Here is a 19,744-nt window from a genome sequence, read left to right on the forward strand (position 1 = left end):
AAGATGGTGCTGGGGATGGGTTGAGGGCATAACTTCTCGGATCAGGGGCTGACTGGGAGCTGGGATGGAACTGCTGGACCCAGCGCCCCCATGCGGTTTGTAAGAATAATCTTGGTGCCCACATACCGGAGCCATGCTTGTAGAAGCTCATAGTCGCCGAGATTCCATCTGGAGAAGGTTATTTTTATCATTTCTTATCTTTATGGCTTTTGTCAAAGACATTTGACTGGTTATTTAAAATTGATGATTTTCTTTAAATTATATACTATTGCATTCTGTATTTTACTTACTTTTTTGTTTCTTTTTAAAGTCATTTTATGGGGGCACACCTAGAATATTGGGGATTGATACCTGGCTCAGTCCCATTGTGTCACTCCATTGGTGATTGGGTACTGTAAGGGATCATGGGGTGCTCAGCACCAAACTCTGTCCTCCTCCATGAAAAGCATGTGCTCAATTCATTGAAGTATCTCACTAGACTTTTTAAAATTTTTTTTTATTTTATAAGGTAGTTCACAATATTTGATTACATTTAATATTCAAACACCAATCCCACCACCATTACACCTTCCCACCACCATATTTGGTATGTTTCCATCCCAAACCCCAATCCCTGTCCCAAAACAGAACTGAAATAATGTATGTATATATATATGTATATATATATACACACACACATATATTGTTAAATCATCTGGCAAATTTTATTTTATTAACTAATTTTTTTGATGTATCACCGTGAGGTACAATTATAGACTTACAAACTTTCGTGATTATGTTTCAGTCATACAATGATCAAGTACCCATCCCTTCACAAGTGCCCATTCTCCACCACCAATGTTCCCAGTATCCCTCTCACCAACCCCACCCCATCTCTCCCACCCCAACCCACCTCTGTTGCAGGCTCATTCCCTTTTACTCTCTCTCTCCTTTTGGGTGTTATGGTTTGCAATACAGGTATTAAGTGGCCATCATGTTTGGTCTATAGTCTACTTTCAGCATGCATCTCCCATCCTGAGTGAGCCTTCCAAGCATCCTTTACTTAGTGGTCCCTTCTTTATCTGAGCTGTCTTTTCCCCCAGCATATGAGGCTTCCAATCCATGAAACAATCTTCCTGGTCCTTATCTCTACTCTTCTTGGGTGTTAGTCTCCCATTATGTTACTTTATATTCCACAAATGAGTTCAGTCCTTCTATGTCTATCCCTCTCTTTCTGATGCATGTCACTTAGCATGATACTCTCCATGTTATCTACTTTTATGCAAATTTCATGACTGCATCTTTTCTAACAGCTGCATAATAGTCCATTGTGTAGATGTACCATAGTTTCTTTAATCGGTCATTTGTTCTTGGACAGTCTGTTTTTTTCCAGATTCTGGCTATTGTAAATAGTGCTACAATGAACATACAAGTGCAGATGTCATTTCTACTATACTTTTCTGCATCTCCAGGATATACTCCCAGAAGTGGTATTGCTGGGTCAAATGGGAGCTCAATTTCTAATTTTTTGAGAAACGTCCATACTGTTTTTCAAAAGGGCTGAACCAGTCGGCATTCCCACCAGCAGTGAAGGAGAGTCCCCTTCTTTCCACATCCACAACACTGGTTGCATTTGTTCTTCTGGATGTGTGTCAGTCTCTCTGGTGAGAGATGATATCTCATTGTTGTTTTGATCTGCATCTCCCTGATTATTAGTGATGGAGAGCATTTTTTTTTCATGTGCCTTTTGGTCATTCGGATTTCTTCTCTGAGAAAGTTTCTATTTATTTCATCCCCTGATTTTCTGATGGGATTGGATGTTTTCTTCTTGTAGAGTTCAACCAGTGCCTTGTATATCCTTGATATCAAGTCTTTATCAGAAGGGTATTGGGTAAATATTCTTTTCCATTCTGTAGACTGTCTTTGTAATCTGGTCACTGTCTCTTTTGAGGTAAAGAAGCTTCTTAGTTTAAGATAGTCCCATTTATCTCTGTTTCCACTTGCTTGGTCAGTGGCATGTCATCTTTGAAGATACTTTTAGTTTCAATATAGTGGAAGGTTTGCCAACCTTTTCTTCATATACCTTATGGATTCTGGTCTGATGTTGATGTCTTTAATCCTTTTTTTTATAATTTATTTCTTTATTGAATCACTATGGGAAAAGTTACAGAGCTTTCGGGTTTAGGTCTCAGTCATGTAAATATCAAACACATTTCCCTTTACCAATACTTATTTTTAACCGCGAACCCCAATAGAACCCCACCTCCCACCCCTCCCAATTCCTGTGAGGCAGATGAGTTCTAGTTAATACTCTATCTACTTTGACTAGATACATTGTTTTGATAGAAGACGCACATTATTGTTTAGAGTTTACGACCCCCCCCATCAGACATGCTGAAACAGCATTGTGAAATGATTTGCTTTCTACAACTTGGTTTAAGAATAAAATGATGGATTTCTGCTATTTTACTTGTTAACCCTGGAAGAATTTCTATTAGAAGTTAGATAGTTAAGAGATTGGTTTCTGTGCTCTGGAGTCGTGGCCGTGCCGGAGAGCCGCTCGTGGGGGGCAGCTGGTGACCTCGGTCGGGCGTGAAGGACAACCCAGAACGCTCCCCTTCCCATGAGGTCCCTGCCGCCCCCACCCGCGGCTCAAACCTGCTGTCCACAAGGCTCCAGTGCGGCCGCCATCTTTCTTTCCAGAGAGGAGTGGGCGAATGGGGCAACACCCTTTCCCCTCCGGGCAGGCATGCTGGCGCGGTTTAACACATAGTCCATTTGCTTTTCTGCTCCAAGCGGGTGGCTCTCTGTGCTAAGTCCTTGTGCCTCTGGGGCCGTGGCCGTGCTGGAGAGCCGCTCGTGGGGGGCAGCTGGTGACCTCGGTCGGGCGTGAAGGATGGCCCATTATGCCCCCCTTCCCATGAGGTCCCTGCCGCTCCCACCCCCGGCTCAAACCTGCTGTCCACAAGGCTCCCGTGCGGCCGCCATCTTTCTTTCCAGAGAGGAGCGGGCGAGTGGGTCAACACCCTTTCCCCTCGGGGCAGGCATGCTGGCGCGGTTTAACACATAGTCCATTTGCTTTTCTGCTCCAAGCGGGTGGCTCTCTGTGCTAAGTCCTTGTGCCTCTGGGGCCGTGGCCGTGCTGGAGAGCCGCTTGTGGGGGGCAGCTGGCGACCTCGGTCGGGCGTGAAGGACGGTCTTTAATCCATTTTGATCTGACTTTTTGTATATTGTGTTTAGGTAGAGGTCTGAGCCCATGTTTTGCATGTAGCTGTCCAGTTTTGCCAGCACCACTTGTTAAAGAAGCTTTCCTTGCTCCACTTCACATTTCTTGCTCCCTTATCAAAGATTAATGATCATATATTTGAGGGTGTGTGTGTGTCAGGATATTTAATACTCTTCCATTGGCCTGTGGCTCTGCCTTTGTTCCAATACCATGCTGTTTTAATTACTACTGCTTTGTAGTAGAGGCTGAGGTTGTGGAAGGTGATGACTCCCATCTTCTTTTTCCCAAGAACTGCTTTAGCAATTCGTGGGGGTTTCTTGTTCCACATGAATTTCAGGAGTGTTTGATCCATGTTTTGAAGAATTTCAAGGATATCCTTATAGGGATTGGATTGACGCTGTATAATGCTTGGGCAATATTGCCGTTTTACAATGTTAATTCTCCCAATCCATGAGCAGGGGATTTGTTTCCATTTTCTTGTGTCCTCTTTTATTTCGTGAAGTAGTGTTTTATAGTTTTCTTTGTACAGGTCCTTTACCTCTTTAGTTAAGCTGATTCCAAGGTACTTGATTTTCTGAGGCATGATTGTGAACGGGATTGCGTTTTCATGTCAATTTCTTCTCTTTCATTATTTGCGTATAGGAAAGCCATGGACTTTTGGGTATTGATTTTATAGCCTGAAAATTTACTACACAAGCCTATTTTTTCTAGGAGCTTCTTGGTAGAGGCTTTAGGGTTCTCTGAATATAGCATAATATTATCTGAAAATAGTGAGAGCTTGATTTCTTCCTTTCCTATCTGGATGCCCTTAATATCTTTTTCTGCCTAACTACTATTGCAAGTACTTCCAGTACTATATTGAATAGAAGTGGTGAGAGTGGGCATCCTTGTCTTTTCCTATTCGTCTTTGTGTCTTTATTAATTAGCATGATTCCTGACACATTAAAGACCGGTGAGTATTGCTTCTTGAAATCAGAGAGTTCTCAACCCACACAAGTGGAAAATAATGGTCTTTCTTCTCTCTGACAGCAAGAACCATTTTTCTTTTGTCTTTATCTTTTATCAAATTTCTTTCACTAATAACATCTTCACCAAAAATGTCTAATTTTTCTGATTTGAGTAAAACATAGATGGCTCCAGCTTATTGTTTAAGCACGGAGACAGTCACATATACAGGGACAGTATTTGACATATATCTGTAATAGTATTCTATGACTGTACCTCACCTTTGTTTATGCTTCTTACATTCCTCAATTTTCTAAGCAGAACTTGCTTAAGTTCCTTCTCCCATCTCTCTCTCTCTTTCTCTCTCTCTCTCTCTCTCTCTCTCAGAAGTTGTGATTTGCTATCATTTTCATTTACAGTTAATGTCTCTATTAGCTTGTAAGAGTTCTACCCATGTATGAGGCCCTGGGTTTGATGTATCAAAGCCACAACAGAAGTAATTATCGCCACATCTCTCTCCCAATTTACACTCCTCCCAATTCTTTGCTTTTCTCAGCCTGAGTGTGTGTGTGGGGGGAAATACGAGACTGTAAGTTGTCATGTTAGTTTAGAAAGAGATCTAAGGTGAGAGCACATATGTCAGATCTCCTCCTCTTCTTTGCCATTTTTTGGACTCTTTCAAACTTCCAGATGTTCATAGTTAATTTTATTGTACTTAATCAACAGTATGTAGACACTACAGGCCATGTATGTTATTAAAGCATTGGAAGCTATTTGTCCTTATACAAGTTGTTATGAGTTCAATATGTATGAAGCACGTGGATACATTTATAGCTATCAGTTAGAACCAGACCTGTCAGTAAGTGACAGCTAGAACAATGTTGAGGATCACTAACACCACCACCACCCTCATTGTGGTTATCATTGCTGCAAAGTTTAGTGTCAGCACTTTTTTGTTTTGTTTTGTTTTATTTTGGGAGTCACACTCAGCGGCTTACTCATGGATATACACTCAGGGTTCACTCCTGGTTGGTTTGGGGGACCTTATAGGATGTCAGGGAATGAACCCAGGTTGGCTGATCCAAAGCAAAGGCCCTACACACTGTACTATCACTCTGGCCCAGCACTTTACATTTTTGTTACTGTGTTCTTTAGGTCAGAACGGATGATCCAAAACTTCCAGAGGAATATCAGGCTAGCAATGACTATCAAGCAGTGGCTTACTCAACACACAGCCAAAGTTTCCTATTCCTCAGTTGGCCTGACAGTTATAAGAGTTTGCCGGTGGGAAAACATCTCAGCATAACTGTCACTCCTAAAAGTCCTTTTGTTGACAGAATTACACACTACAATTACCTGGTAAGGTTACTTCTTGCAATATATCTTTTTCTAAATATTCCTTTAAATCATTTCTCACCTAAGACAAAGAAACACCAAAGTGATATTTAATTAATGTGTGGATGCACCTATACAACAGTTTATAGTCTAAATAGCACTTTCACAATCACCTCAGAACTCCTCCTTGAACTCAATAATACAGTGTTGCAGAGAAGAGAGTCAATAATCTGCCTTGGTCACAGGTATTTGGGTGTAGTTTTGAGATTTAGTTTGATGTCTTCTAACTCTTAGATTTATAGTCTGTGGTGTGAAGCCAGAAGTTTGATCAGAGCCTTCACTCATCCCCAGATTAGTCCTGGCCAATGAAGAGCATTACAAGGGATTAGACTCAATAGGGACTGTAACATTCTTTATGAGCATGCCTATTTACAAAAAAAAGTTGTGTACACAAATAAGAATGTAGTATTTTCAAGCATTGTTCATTGCTGTCTAAAATGCAAATAGTGGTGGCTTTGTTGAGTCATGGTGTAGTACCTAGCCTGTAGGTATGAGTTTGAGGTTCCATTGTCAATATAACTCTATATACCAATGGTCATCCTGGTGGTACTCTTGTTTGGGATCCATGGTAACAAAACATGGTATGTTAAAGGTGGTATATCACATCCAAAAGTGATGAGATCAGTGAAACATCAAGCAATAATAAAGGCAGGAGGAGAAATATTGAAAAAAATGGAAGTACAAGCTAGCAATAGCATGATCTTCTACTTAAATAAAGCCTGGACTAATCATTGGCATGTGAGTCAATATACCTGCATGTTAGTCTTAGGTTCTGATAGAAATGACATGAAATTGACTATCAGGATGTGACTAGTGTGCAGACACCAATTATGAAAATTTCTGCTTGGCAATGGAAGAAGTTAAAACAAGTCTCCTATATTCTACAGAGGGATTATGCAATGCAAAAGAAATAGAAATTAGAACCTCAAGGAATAAATTGCTAACTTATCTCTTTATTGAAAATAAAAAGGCCTGAGCTTTGAATCAGCATCATCAGAGGTGCTTTTTTAGATAAATTCCTGTTCAGAAAGAAACCTTTGAATACAAACAATTCCAAGGTCTCTTCCTTTCAATGACTGATAACATCTTATTTACTGAGCCAGTTGTTGAAGTAAGCAGGAAGTTTATTGATTCTGAGAGAAGCAACTTTCATGCTAATAAACAGTTTGTATCTACAAACCTCAATTTTTTTTTTTTTTTTTTGCTTTTTGGGTCACACCCTGTAGGATAACACTCTTTTGTTCATGGATAAGATTTTACAAAACCCAGCTATGCTCAGGGATTATTCCTGGCTCTGCACTCAGGAATTACTCCTGGCGGTGCTTGGGGGACCATATGGGATGCCAGGGATCAAACCCAGGTTGGCCGCGTGCAAGGCAAATGCTCTACCCGCTGTGCTATCGCTCCGGCCCCTACAAACCTCCATTTTTATGTTACTAAAGGGAATAGATAAAGTCATAATTTTATTATTATCACATGTATAAATTCATATGTGGGTTTATTGCAGAGGAGCATCTCTATGAAATTATTTCTCTCTATTATTTACTCAGTTTTCAATCGACTGATGTTTTTAAATTGTTGTTTATTTTTAGATATCATCTAAGGGTAAAATAGTACACTTCGGTTCAGAGAAGAAACTCCCAGGTTTATCTTCCCAACTTTTGAACCTTACCCTAACTCAGCACATGGCTCCTACTGCCTGTCTCCTCGTCTATTACTTTGTCACAGAAGATCAGATGACAGAATTAGTGTCTGATTCAGTCTGCCTAAAGACTGAAGAAAAATGTGGTAACCAGCTCAAGGTAAGCCACAAAGAACCTTTGCCAGTCTGAATTCTTCTTTAATCTGACACTGACTCTGCTTAATCTAACACTAAGATTATTTCATTCTCAACTCATTTCAGATTCTTCTGTCTCTAAATACACATTCTCGGGGCAGAGGTGTTTCTCTTACTATGGAAACTCAATCAGAAGCCTGGGTAGCATTATCAGCCGTGAACACTGCTACATATCAAGATGAAGAAAGAGTCAAAAATTCCATGGAAAGAGTTAAGTAAATGCTGATCACCGACACTTGGTATGACTTTGGACCCACTAACCTTCATGTTTCTCTCCATGGTAGAGAAAAAGGGAAACATGCATTTATAGCCACATTTATCTCCTCAGTTACATTTACGGACAGTAAAACAAATAACCAACATTTGCTAAACATTTTCTGTTTGTTTAGTATCATTACAAGGCCTTTGTTTCTATAATACTTTTGTTTCTTTTACCTGTTGGTGTTCCTGAATCACCCCATGTGATGCTTGGGAGACCATGTGTAATCGGGAGATTGCATCCAGGTCTCCAACATGCTATGCTTGAGTTCAAGACCTTTTAGCTATCTCCCAACACAGCTTCTGTAATCTTATTAAATATTCACAACAATCCTTAGAGATGGCCATCAAATATAAAGATATTTAAATTTTTTTTAGGCTAGGGAGAATAAAGGGGTGGAATGCATGTTTTGTATGCAGAGAGCATGGATTCTGTCCTCTGGCTCCCATGTATCCCGAGTACCACAAGGAATGTTTCCCAAACACCATGTTGTGGGTAGCCCCTAATTGACTGTGGCTCAAAAACAAGAAACTGAAAAACAATTTTTCCCACATTTTGTGGACTACTGACATCCTTATGTAAAACAGGGAAGGTGAGAATGTTTGGGATAACTGCAGAATTCAATTTTAACCTTTAGTATGATAGTTACTTGGGGCTAACGCTGCTCACAGTCCAGGTATTCCATAATGGTCTCTGATTGTTGTTTTTTTGGGAAATGGTTTCCTCTTGAACAGATACTTCAGTCTTCACACAAAAGTGGTCCGGCGTGTGGATCAGGTGGTGGCAGGAATAATGTTGAGGTGCTCTACTCCACGGGACTCACTGTCCTTACTAATGTGCATGCAGATAACTCCCAACAAGATGGTAACTCATTTTTTCTTTTCAATAAATCTTAAGATTCATTTTGGGGGCATGAAAGAGGAGATCTTCAGAAGTGCTTAGTAGACCCAAGACTACTCCCAGTAGTCCCAAGACTACTACCCAGTGACACCTAACCATCTCACACATAGTGTTTCATTCTGGGGTGTAATAATACTTAAAGTCACCAGGACTATAGCTGGTGGCAACTGAGTGTCAGAGGACCACATAAGAAAACACTATAGGCTACTAAGGCTATGGATGGTGGTATTGGGGGCGAAATGAGGTGGTGGTGTGTTGCCAGGTATCAAACTTGAACTCAGGGTCATGCACTAGTCTCTGGTTATATCTGGTGGTGTTGGGGATGTTGCAGGGGTGTGGAGGTGTGGTATGCATTGCCCGGGATGGAACCTAGGCCTGTCTGTGGAAGCATGCTTCTCTGACTGTCAATCTATCTCATGTCCCCTAACCTAAATGTCATTTCAAGAGAATCCATTGATTTTTCTGACCCTACCAAAGTTGGTGGCAGCCACAGCATAATCTTTGAAAATAAAAACAATTATCACTGTATCATTATCATCCCTTTGTTTGTCGACTACTCGAGTGGGTGCCAGTAACATCTCTATTTGTCCCAGTCCTGAGATTTCAGCAGCTTATCCTTACTGTTCTTTTCCAATGATTGGAGGCTCTTTCAGGGTCAGGGGAACGAGACCTGTTATAGTTACTGGTTTTGGCATATGGAATACGCCATAAGGAGCTTGCCAGGCTCTGCCTGTGCAGGCAGGATATTCTCAGTAGCTTGCTGGTCTCTCCAAGAGGCTCTCTCTATATATAGAGAGGCTACAGTATATATATATATATATATATATATATATATATATATATATATATATGGGTTGCAGCGATAGCACAGTGGGTAGGCCATTTGCCTTGCACGCAGCCAACATGGCCGACCCGAGTTCAATTCCTCTGCCCCTCTCGGAGAGCCTGGCAAGCTACAGAGAGTATCTTTCCCGAACAGCAAAGCCTGGCAAGCTACCCATGATGTATTTGATATGCCAATCGATGAACAACGGGAGGACAGTGACAGTGACATATATATATATATATATACACACACACATATATATATTTCTCTCTATGATTTGTTGCCTACTGTCTGAACCCCATCAAACATGGCGTGGTAATTATGGGAAATGGGTAGGAAATGTCTTATGATGTGTCGAAGCGACCTTGCGGCCCAGAAAGCAGCCTGGAGCATGGTGGTGGTTGGGTAGTGGAGGTTGGCTGCCGGGGCTGGTTCCCTTGGGGCGGGGAGGGCTCTTGCCCACCCCCCTCTGGGGTGCCCTGAGTGAAAACAGCCTGGCACAGAGTCCAGTGGCGTGGTTATGGGGCCTCATTTTATACTCCCCTCTGGGAGGAGCAGCCGTGAGTTCTGGAGGGTGACTGATGAGATTATTTGGTGCTGGCAGATAATGAAAAACAATTATAGTGGTAAAGATTATCTTTTAAACTCTATTTTTAAAACTTAATTTTAATAATGAAAAAACTAATACCCAGGGTCTGGGAAGATTACCAATAGGGCTATCACACATAGTCTGTCTTGCATCAGCCCCCAAGTCGATTTGGGTGGGCCAGGATTATACATGGTTGTGCTCAGGTATTGTTTTCATTTTGTTTCTGTTTGGCCACACCTTGCAGTGTTCAGGGCTTATTCCTGGCTTTGCATTCAGGGATCATTCTTGGCAGAATTCAAGGGACCATATGGAGTACTGAGGATTAAACCCAGGTCAACCACATGAAAGACTAGTGCCCTGAATATTGTACTACCTCCCCAGTCCTATTGTCCTCAGGTGAACGGCAGAGTCGAGTATTGAGACTGGCATCCTACAGAGGCACTCATGTGTCCAACACTTTAAGTACTCCTTCACCTCCAATCTGTGCTATTTTGTTAATTACTTATATGACTGAAGCATTTATTCTAAGAAATGTTCTCTCTCTCTCTTTTTTTTAATAGGTGCATCATTTAAAAAAATTCTCAGATCAAAAAGAGAATGGAAGGATGAAGTAGATCGAATGGGTACTTAAAAGTTTTATTTTGCTTTTTAAGTTACAATATAATAACCCAGCATCTGCAACATTTTTTCTTTCAAAATAATTGATATAGAGGAGGTGAAAAGATCAGTGCTCATTTTGATTTTACTTTCCACAAGCCTCAGTTACTGTAGGCAAATAATCCCACACTTAAAATTTACCAAGTCTTTACATGAAGAAAATTGTTCTCTCTCATGTCAGTTCTCTGTAGAAATAATAGAGACATCTAAAATTATCTCTTAGGTTTTACTCTGTCAAAATGTATGCATTTGTGAGAATGAAAGCCATCCCCTTAAAGAGAACAATACTAATACATAGAACTCTTACACTGTGACAGAATTTGTGAAACCCTCATGATCAGCTTCATAATTTTCTCTTTGAATACTTATACTAACTACATGATGAAGGTACCTACTGCCCCATTTTACATGTGAAAACATCTGGCACAGAGAGAAATTAATGATGATGATAAACATACAATTAATATGCCCAATACCATAGTGATAATAAATGGTATCGGCCAAATATAAATCTAGATCAGGCTGAGAACAGAGTCCCCTACTCTGGATATCACTATGTCCTACTGAGCACCACTTTTCTTCAGTGTATTGTTATTTACGACCTATCCAGAGGATCTGAGAGATGCGTATTTTCAGAACCAGGATTTTCTGTACTTCTCAAATTTCAAGTGCACTATCGATGGTATTAATTACTGGAGGAGTTACAGATATTGTGGTTTAATAATGATGACGGTATCAATAAAGTAATACCACCACCACCCTGCATTTTAGCAGGCCTTTGCCAAAACAGCATCACTTAAGGAACAAAAATGTTATAATCAGAGATCAGGCTTGACTTCTGGCTTACTTTTTACAGCTATGTGACTTCAGGCAAGTTATGTAATATCCCTGAGCTTCAGTTTCTTTTGTCAAATGCAGACAATTTCCTTCTGTCTTACAAAGTTCAAAGAATTAAATGAGATCACTTAAGTAAAGCACCTTGCTTAAATTCATTAACCAGTAACTTACTGTATTTTGTCCTTTAAAACCCCTTCTTTTTTTTTAACATTAATTTTATTTTTGAGCTATTAAGGTACTGTTATTTATATAGTTATTCTTTTTTTTCCCTTTATTTTATTTTATTTTATTTTTTTTTACAGTTGTAGATTTACAATTTTTTGTGCTTTGGTTTCAATTATACAATGATCAGATACCCATCCCTCCACCAGTGCCCATTTTCCACCACCATGGATAATATCCCTCCCACCCCCCATCCCCCCATCCCCCCTGTCTCTGTGGCAGGGCAATCCCCTGTGTTCTCTCTCTCCGTTTGGGTGTTGTGGTCTGCAAAAGAGGCATTGAGTGGCAAACATGTTCAGTCCATAGTCTACTTTCGACATGCATCTCCCCTCCTGGGAGGATCCTCCAAACATCCTTTATTTGGTGCTCCCTTCTCTATCTGAACTGCCCTTTCCTCTAGGATACCCGCTGGCCTCTAAGTTATGGAGTAATCGTCCTGGTGCTGATCTCAGCTATTCTTGAGTATTAATCTCATACTTTGTTACTTTATATCCCCCAGATGAATGCAATCTTTCTATGTCTATCCCTCTCTTTCTGACTCATTTCGCTTAGCATGATACTTTCCATATTGTACCACTTGTATGTAAATTTCATGACTTCATCTTTTCTAAGAGCTACATAGTACTCCATTGTGTAGATGTACCAAAGTTTCTTTAACCAGTCATCTGTTCTTGGGCACTCAGGTCTCTTCCAGTTTCTGGCTATTGTAAAGAGTGCTGCAATGAACAAACACGTGCAGATGTCACTTCGGCTACACATTTTTGCCTCTCTGGGATATATTCCCAGGAGTGGTATTGCTGGGTCAAATGGGAGCTCAATTTCTAATTTTTTGAGAATCGTCCATACTGTTTTCCAGAAGGGCTGAACCAGTGGACATTCCCACCAACAGTGAAGGAGTGTCCCTTTCTCGCCACATCCACGCCAGCATCGGTTGCTTTTGTTCTTTTGAATGTGGGCCAGTCTCTGAGGTGTGAGATGGTATCTCATTGTTAAAACCCCTTCTAACCAAAGCCAAAGCCTGGTTTTTCTTAAACACAAATATAATCATTTTACAATAGTGAATTTAAAGTTAGGATTGCTATTAGTTATGGTTAGGGTTAACATTTCTGACCCATCCAGACAGTCCAAGTGATGGGGTGCATTGGAGCAGTCACATGTGTCAGAGCTTTTATTCTGTGGTCTAGTGTCTTTTGACTTTATGATACTGACTCTGAGCTCCAGCCCTTACTTTAGCTGAAGTAGGTGTGCCCATCTGGGTCAATCTCATCCCTTCTCTGAACATTGCTTCCCATCGCTAAATGACAGAGGTGATAACCCCAATGTCCCAGTACGTGGTTTTTAAAAAAAAATGGAAAAGTGATCAAAAGGAATGGCCTTTATTTCCATGTAACTAATCACTGAGACTTTGTTGAATTATAGTGTGACTGTCTCTGCTAAGTGACCAGTAGAGAGAGACTGTTTGAAGGTTTTGAAACCAGTCTTACCCCATGAAAACATAATAAAATTATAGACTGCCTATAGTGTTTACTGGAGAGAGTAAGACTAAGGTGACTATGAAGTCTGTATTTAAATAGTCAAGAAATTCTTGATTATGGGACTTCTCTGCAAAAGAGGATTGATTCTGTGACTATTTATAAGAGTTAGATTTTGGTTTAGATGTCAAGAAAAATTATAACTGAAATAGAAGAATTTTCTGGGGAGGAAGTAATTAATTCCTTACTCAGGGAACTATTCCTTCGAGGGCTTGGTAACCTCTGGTACAAGAAGGGGTATGCCAGGGGTCACCAGGAAGGAAGCTGGACTAGAGTCTCTAAATCTAGCCACAAAACTTTGAATACATACTTGTCTTAGAGTAGTTGTAATATCATTTCAGTATCCAGATACAAACACATGGTGATCCAGAAATGCTGTCGTGATGGAACCCATAAAACAGAGGAAAGCTGTGAGACAAGAGCTGCTCGGGTTGACATTGGCCCCAGTTGTGTCAAAGCCTTCTCTGATTGTTGTGATCAGGCAAGACAACTGAGGGGTGAGAAAACTCATCATGGTTTCCTATTAAGAGCGTCAGGAGGTATGTATATATGTTAAAACTCTTACACTATGGAAAGTGCAGTAAGAAGGGACCTGGCAGAATTTGTGCTGCCTTGGGAAGAAACTTGGTTTAATACAGAAAAGTTGAAGTATCAGCTCCTCCACTTCAGCTGGAAATGGCAGAACAGACAGACACAGTGACACTATTGTGGATACCACTTTACTACTAATTTATTCTATAAAACAAGAATACTTGACCAAATGATTCTGTGATATCTGTGCATATAGTCATGTGTTGTATTTAAAATTTTGCATAAAGACTATAAGTGTGCTTTGAATAATCAAAACATTATTTTAGATTATGTAGTAAAACTTAGCTAATACTAGAATGTTAGGAGTAGAAGGAAGCTAAAAAGGCATTATAGAAAAAATTACTCAATTTTACATGAAAATAATTATTCAGTTTTACATGATTTGAATGCAAAATAGTAACAAGTATATTTCAGAAACTTTATTTTTTACTGACTTTTCAAACTATTTTTTGGGGGGTTTCTTCTGAATTGTGTTTGTATACACTATTGTGGAGATCATATTGCTTTAAAACTTACTTTGACTTAATCCTTAAAAAGTTAAAATTTTAACATAATTGGAATGTTTTGCTAAGATATAACTGACATTGTGTAAGTTTAAGGTACGAAATAAAATGATTGAATTATGTATATATATTGCTGAAATGTTATATCAGTAAATTTACTTAGCATCCATCACCTGCAGGAAAAAGAACTTTCATTTACAAGACCACTCTCTATATGTAGGTTCAGTGGAAGAATCCTTCCTTGCCTCTTCAAAGTCCTTGTTCTCCTAGACTTGCATTTCTCTGATAATAAGTGGTGCAGAGTCTGTTTTTACATACACTTTTTGGTCATCATATGTCTTTTTTGAGCTGGTTTCTGTTCATTTTCTCTTCCAATTTTTTGATGACAGTTTTTTTTTTCTTGTAGAATTCTATTAGTGGCTTATATACCTTGGATATCAACCTTTTATCTCATGAGTATTGGGCAAACATTCTCTCCCAGTCTGTGGAGTGTGTTTTGATTCTGATCTTCATTTTCTTTGTGGTACAGAAGCTTCTTAGTTTGATATAGTTTCATAGAGTCCTATTTGCTTATCTTTCCTTCAGTTTGCTTGGTCAATGATATCGAATCATTGAAGATACCTCTAGATTCAATGTCATCAATGTTACCTATTTTTTCACCAATATAATTTATGCATTCAGGTTTGATATAGAGATCTTTAATCTGTTTATCATCTCATGTCCACCAACATAGGTTGTTCCCAGTATTTTTGATATGTGCCACTCTCACTGGTTTAAAGTAACTCATTGTCTTCTTGATTTGCATTTCCCTAACAATAAGTGATAATGAGCATTTTCTTCATGTGCCTTTTGGCCACTAGTCTTACATAGAGAAGCTATTCATTTTCTCACCCCATTTTCGAAGGGTTTTTAAAGAAAATTTTTTTGTTGATCTTTGTGATTATTTTATATACTTATAGTACAATTCTTTAATTTTATGTAGTCACAATTGTTTGTTTTTGATTGTGTTGTCTTTGCCAGTGGTATCAGATTATTGTAGACCTTTGAGTTCCAAATCTTGAAGTGTTCTGCCTATATTTAACTCAATGTATAAAATGTTTCTGGTTGGATCTCAAGGTCTTTGATCTGCTTTGAATTAACTTTTGGATCTCATACAAACTTTATAATTAACTGTTCTAAGTCTCTGAAGAATGTTGTCTGAATTTGGATAGCGATTGCACTGAATCTAGTAGTTTAGGAAGAATGGTCATTTTGACAATATTGATTTTTCTAACCTATGGGCATAAAATATACTTCCATACCCTAGGTCTTCTTCAATTTCTTATGTGTTTTAAAGCTCTTATTCATTTTTAATAGTGAATCACCATGATTCACATACTTACAAACTTTCGTGTTTGTGATTCAGTCATACAACGATCAAGTACCCAACCCTCCACCATCCATTCTCCACCACCAATGATCCCAGTATCCCTCCCACCACCCCCACCCCATCACCCCCACCCCACCCCGCCTCTGTGGCAGGACATTCCCTTTGTTCTCTCTCTCTCTCCTTTTGGGTGTTGTGGTTTGCAATAGAGGCATTGAGTGGCCATTGTGTTCGATCTATAATCTATATTCGGCATGCGGGTCCTCCAAACACCCTTTACTTGGTGTTCCCTTCTCTATCTGAGCTGTCTTTTCCTCCAGCATGTGAGGCTGGCTTTCAAGCCATGGGGCAGACCTCCTGGTCCTTATCTCTACTATTCTTATCTCTACTATTCTTGGGTGTTAGTCTCCTATATAATTAAATTATAATTTTATAATAATAAATATATAATATTTATATTATATATTATATTTTGATAGCACAGTGGGTAAGGCCTTGCACACAGCCAACCTGGTCAGCCCAGGTTTGATTCCTTCACCCCTCTTGGAGAGCCTGGCAAGCTGCTGAGAGTATATCTCCCGCATGGCAAAGCCTGGCAAGCTACCGATGACATATTCGATATGCCAAACACAGTAACAAGTCTCACAATGGAGGAATTACTAGGGCAACTCGAGCAAATTGATGAACAATGGGAGGACAGTGCTACAGTGCTATTATATTTATAATAAATATAATAATAAAGTATAATAAATACATAAAATAAATTAAAATAAAATTAAATATATAACTTTATATTCCACAGATGAGTGCAATCTTACTATGTCTGTCCCTCTCTTTATGACTCAGTTCACTTAACATGATACTTTTTATGTTGATACACATATGCAAATTTCATGACTTCATTTTTTCTAACAGCTACATAGTATTCCATTGTGTAGATGTACCAAAGTTTCTTTAGCCAATGTTTCTTTAACCAGTCATCTGTTCTTGGGTGCTCGGGTTTTTTTTCCCAGATTTTGGCTATTGTAAACAGTGCAACAATGAACATACAAGTGCAGATGTCATTTCTACTATACTTTTTTGCCTCTTCGTGATATATTCCCAGAAGTGGTATTGCTGGGTCAGATGGGAGCTCAATTTCTAATTTTTTGAGAATTGCCCATACTGTTTTCCAATAGGGCTTAACCAGTCGGCATTCCCACCAGCAGTGAAGGAGAGTTCCTTTCTCGCCACATCCACACCAACACTGGTTGCTTTTGTTCTTTTGGATGTGGGCTAGTCTCTGTGGTGTGAGATGATATCTCATCATTGTTTTGATCTGCATCTCCCTGATGATTAGTGATGAAGAGCATTTTTTCATGTGCTTTTTGGCCATTTGGATATCTTCTTTGAGAAAGTTTCTGTTCATTTCATCACCCCATTTTCTGATGGGGTTAAATGTTTTCTTCTTGTAGAGTTCCTTGTATATCTTTGATATCAACCTCTTATCAGATGGGTATTGGGTGAATATCCTTTTCCATTCTGTAGACTGTCTTTGTATTTTTTTCCATTTTTTAATTTTTTATTTTTTTTCAGTTCATAGATGACAGTGAGGGTTTTTATTCTCAGATCTGATGCTGAATGTTATTTTGAAAATCAGAGGTCCCATTAGCTCCATTCTAAACAAGTATTCAGCTCCAAGATTACACCTTGTTCTCACCAACAAGATAAATGAACCAGATAGGAAAAAGATTAAGGTATTTTAGTCCTTGTTTCTTTTGAGGTGCAGAAGCTTCTTAGTTTAAGATAGTCCCATTTGTTTATCTCTGTTTCCACTTGCTTGGCCAGTGGTGTGTCATCTTTGAAGATACCTTTAGTTTGAAGCTCTTATAGTGTAGGTCTCTCACTTTTTTTTAAAAAGGTAATTCATTGATGTTTTTGGGTATTGTTTTAAATGGCATGGATTCTTTGATCTCCCTCTCCTCTGATTCAATATTTACATTTAGGAACGCAAATGATTTTTGTATATTGGCTTTGTAGCTGGCCACTTTGCTGTATTGGTTTATTGTTTCTAAGAGATTTTGTTTGGGTCTTCAATGTCTATTAAATGTCATATGAAAACCGAGTTACTTTGACTTCCCCATTTCCAATTTGAATCTCTAATTTCCTTTTTCTGCCTGAGTGCTGTTACTAGGACTTCTAATACAATGTTGATTAAGAATGAATCCAGTGGATATCCTTGCCTTGTGCCTCATCTCAGCAGGACTGCTTCAGGTTTTCCACTTTTAGGAATAATAATGACAATGTGCTCTTTATACGTAGCTTTTACTATCTAGAGGAAGGTTCCTTCTGCCACTATTTTATTGAGGGCTTTTTTCTTTTATTATGAGCGAATGTTGGATTTTGTCAAAATCTTCCTCTGCATTGACTGATATGATTATATTATTTTTATCTTTCCTTTTACTGATGTGTTGTATTATGTATATTGATTGCATATATTGAACCATTCTTGCATACCTGGGATGAATCCCACATGATCGTGGTGTATGATTTTTCATATGTGCTGTTGGGTTCAGTTTACTAAGATTTTTTTTTATGTAGGAATACTACTATTTATTCAGCCACTGATTAGCTGATTGAATTGGGCTTGAACTCCACCTTACTATTTATTTTTTATTTTTTATAATTTTATTTATTGAATCACCATTAGAGCAGTTACAAAGCTTTTGGGTTTAGGTCTCGGTCATACAATGAAACACCCACACCTTCACCAGTGCTCATTCTCCACCACCCAAAAACCCCAGTATACCCCCATCCCACACCCTGCCCCTACCTGCGGGGCAGATGATTTCTCTCTCTACTTTGATCACATTCAATATTTTCACACCAGACCCACCATTATTAGTTGGGATTTTACCACAATACTCAGATATGCTAAAAAGGCAAGAGTAAACAATTTGTTTTCTATTGCTGGTTAAGAATAACATATGATGTCACATGTCTGCAGTAGTGGCCGCGTGATTTTGAAATTTTGAAATTTTAGCACTTAAATCTGGAGGGATTTCTGCCGAAAGTCACTGGGTTCTGAGATTTGTTCCTGAGTCTCTGGGATCATGGCTGTTAAGCAGCTTGATTAGGAGCCAGAGAGGCCCGTTCATGGGCGGCGACTCGGGGTCTTGTTGGGCTGGGGAGGAAAGGGCCGGCTCCACCCCCATCCCGTGAGGCCCTGCGTGTCTTGTCACTGAGGGCCCAACCCTGACTGTCCAATGGCTTCTGGAGGATAGCAGCCACCGAGCTGCCAAGGGGGAGCAGGCGGAGGGACAGCACCCTTTCCCCCCTGGGGTAGTCAGGCAACAGTAACCTACTGCGCGTCCAGACGCATTCCTGCCAAAAGCCACTGGGTTCCACGATTTGTTTCTGAGTCTCTGGGATCATGGCCATTAAACAGCTTGATCAGGATCCAGAGACTCCAGTTCGTGGGCCGTGACTCTAGTTCATGGGCTGTGACTTGGGGTCTCTTTGGGGTGGGGAGGAAAGGTCCGGCCCCACCCCCATTCCGTGAGGCCCCGTGTGTCTCTTTACTGTGGGCCCAAACCTTATTGTCCAGTGGCCTCTGGAGGATGGCGGCCACCAGGCTGCCAGGGGGAATAGGCCAAGGCACGAAATCTATTCCCACCTGGGGTGGCCCAGCACCAGTAACCTCTGCAGGGACTGGACACATTTCTGCCAAAAGCCATTGGGTTTTGAGATTTGTTTCTGAGTCTCTGGGATCATGGCCGTTAAGCAGTTCGATCATGAACCAGAGAGGCCATGCCTCCAATTATATAGCTGAGCCCGAGGTGGTTTGTGGGTGTGTCTCCCACATACCTAACTTTTGGTGTTTACTTTCTTGGTAAGCTTTGCCCCAAATTTTTGGGGTCTGGTCAAAGGCACAGCAGCAATTTTGGGGTATCTGGAAGTCTGAGGGTGCCATCAGGTTGCTGATGCACTCGCTTCACAGGTACAGATTGACCTGCTGGTGGCACCATACCCCCTACTAAGATTTTTTGAGGATATTTGTCAATGTTCTTTCATTCAGTAATGTTAATATGTCATTCCACC

The 19,744-nt window shown here is 39.9% G+C and overlaps 1 protein-coding gene and 1 pseudogene across 1 annotated transcript in view; both read left to right on the plus strand.

Annotated features, from left to right (window-relative positions):
• The window catches only part of LOC130045800 (complement C5-like), a 57,088-nt gene that overhangs the window by 19,164 nt on the left and 18,180 nt on the right, over window positions 1–19,744 (plus strand). The window contains exons 12-17 of the mRNA XM_056138675.1: window positions 5,306–5,509; window positions 7,138–7,347; window positions 7,449–7,592; window positions 8,376–8,505; window positions 10,517–10,579; window positions 13,546–13,743. Of these exons, the coding sequence (XP_055994650.1) occupies window positions 5,306–5,509; window positions 7,138–7,347; window positions 7,449–7,592; window positions 8,376–8,505; window positions 10,517–10,579; window positions 13,546–13,743 (949 nt within the window). The remainder of the gene's footprint in view (window positions 1–5,305; window positions 5,510–7,137; window positions 7,348–7,448; window positions 7,593–8,375; window positions 8,506–10,516; window positions 10,580–13,545; window positions 13,744–19,744) is intronic.
• LOC130045874 (uncharacterized) lies at window positions 6,239–6,371 on the plus strand (annotated as a pseudogene).

Source organism: Sorex fumeus, unplaced genomic scaffold, assembly GCF_029834395.1.
Source record: "Sorex fumeus unplaced genomic scaffold, SorFum_2.1 ptg000129l, whole genome shotgun sequence".
In the NCBI taxonomy this organism is placed as follows: Eukaryota; Metazoa; Chordata; class Mammalia; order Eulipotyphla; family Soricidae; genus Sorex; species Sorex fumeus.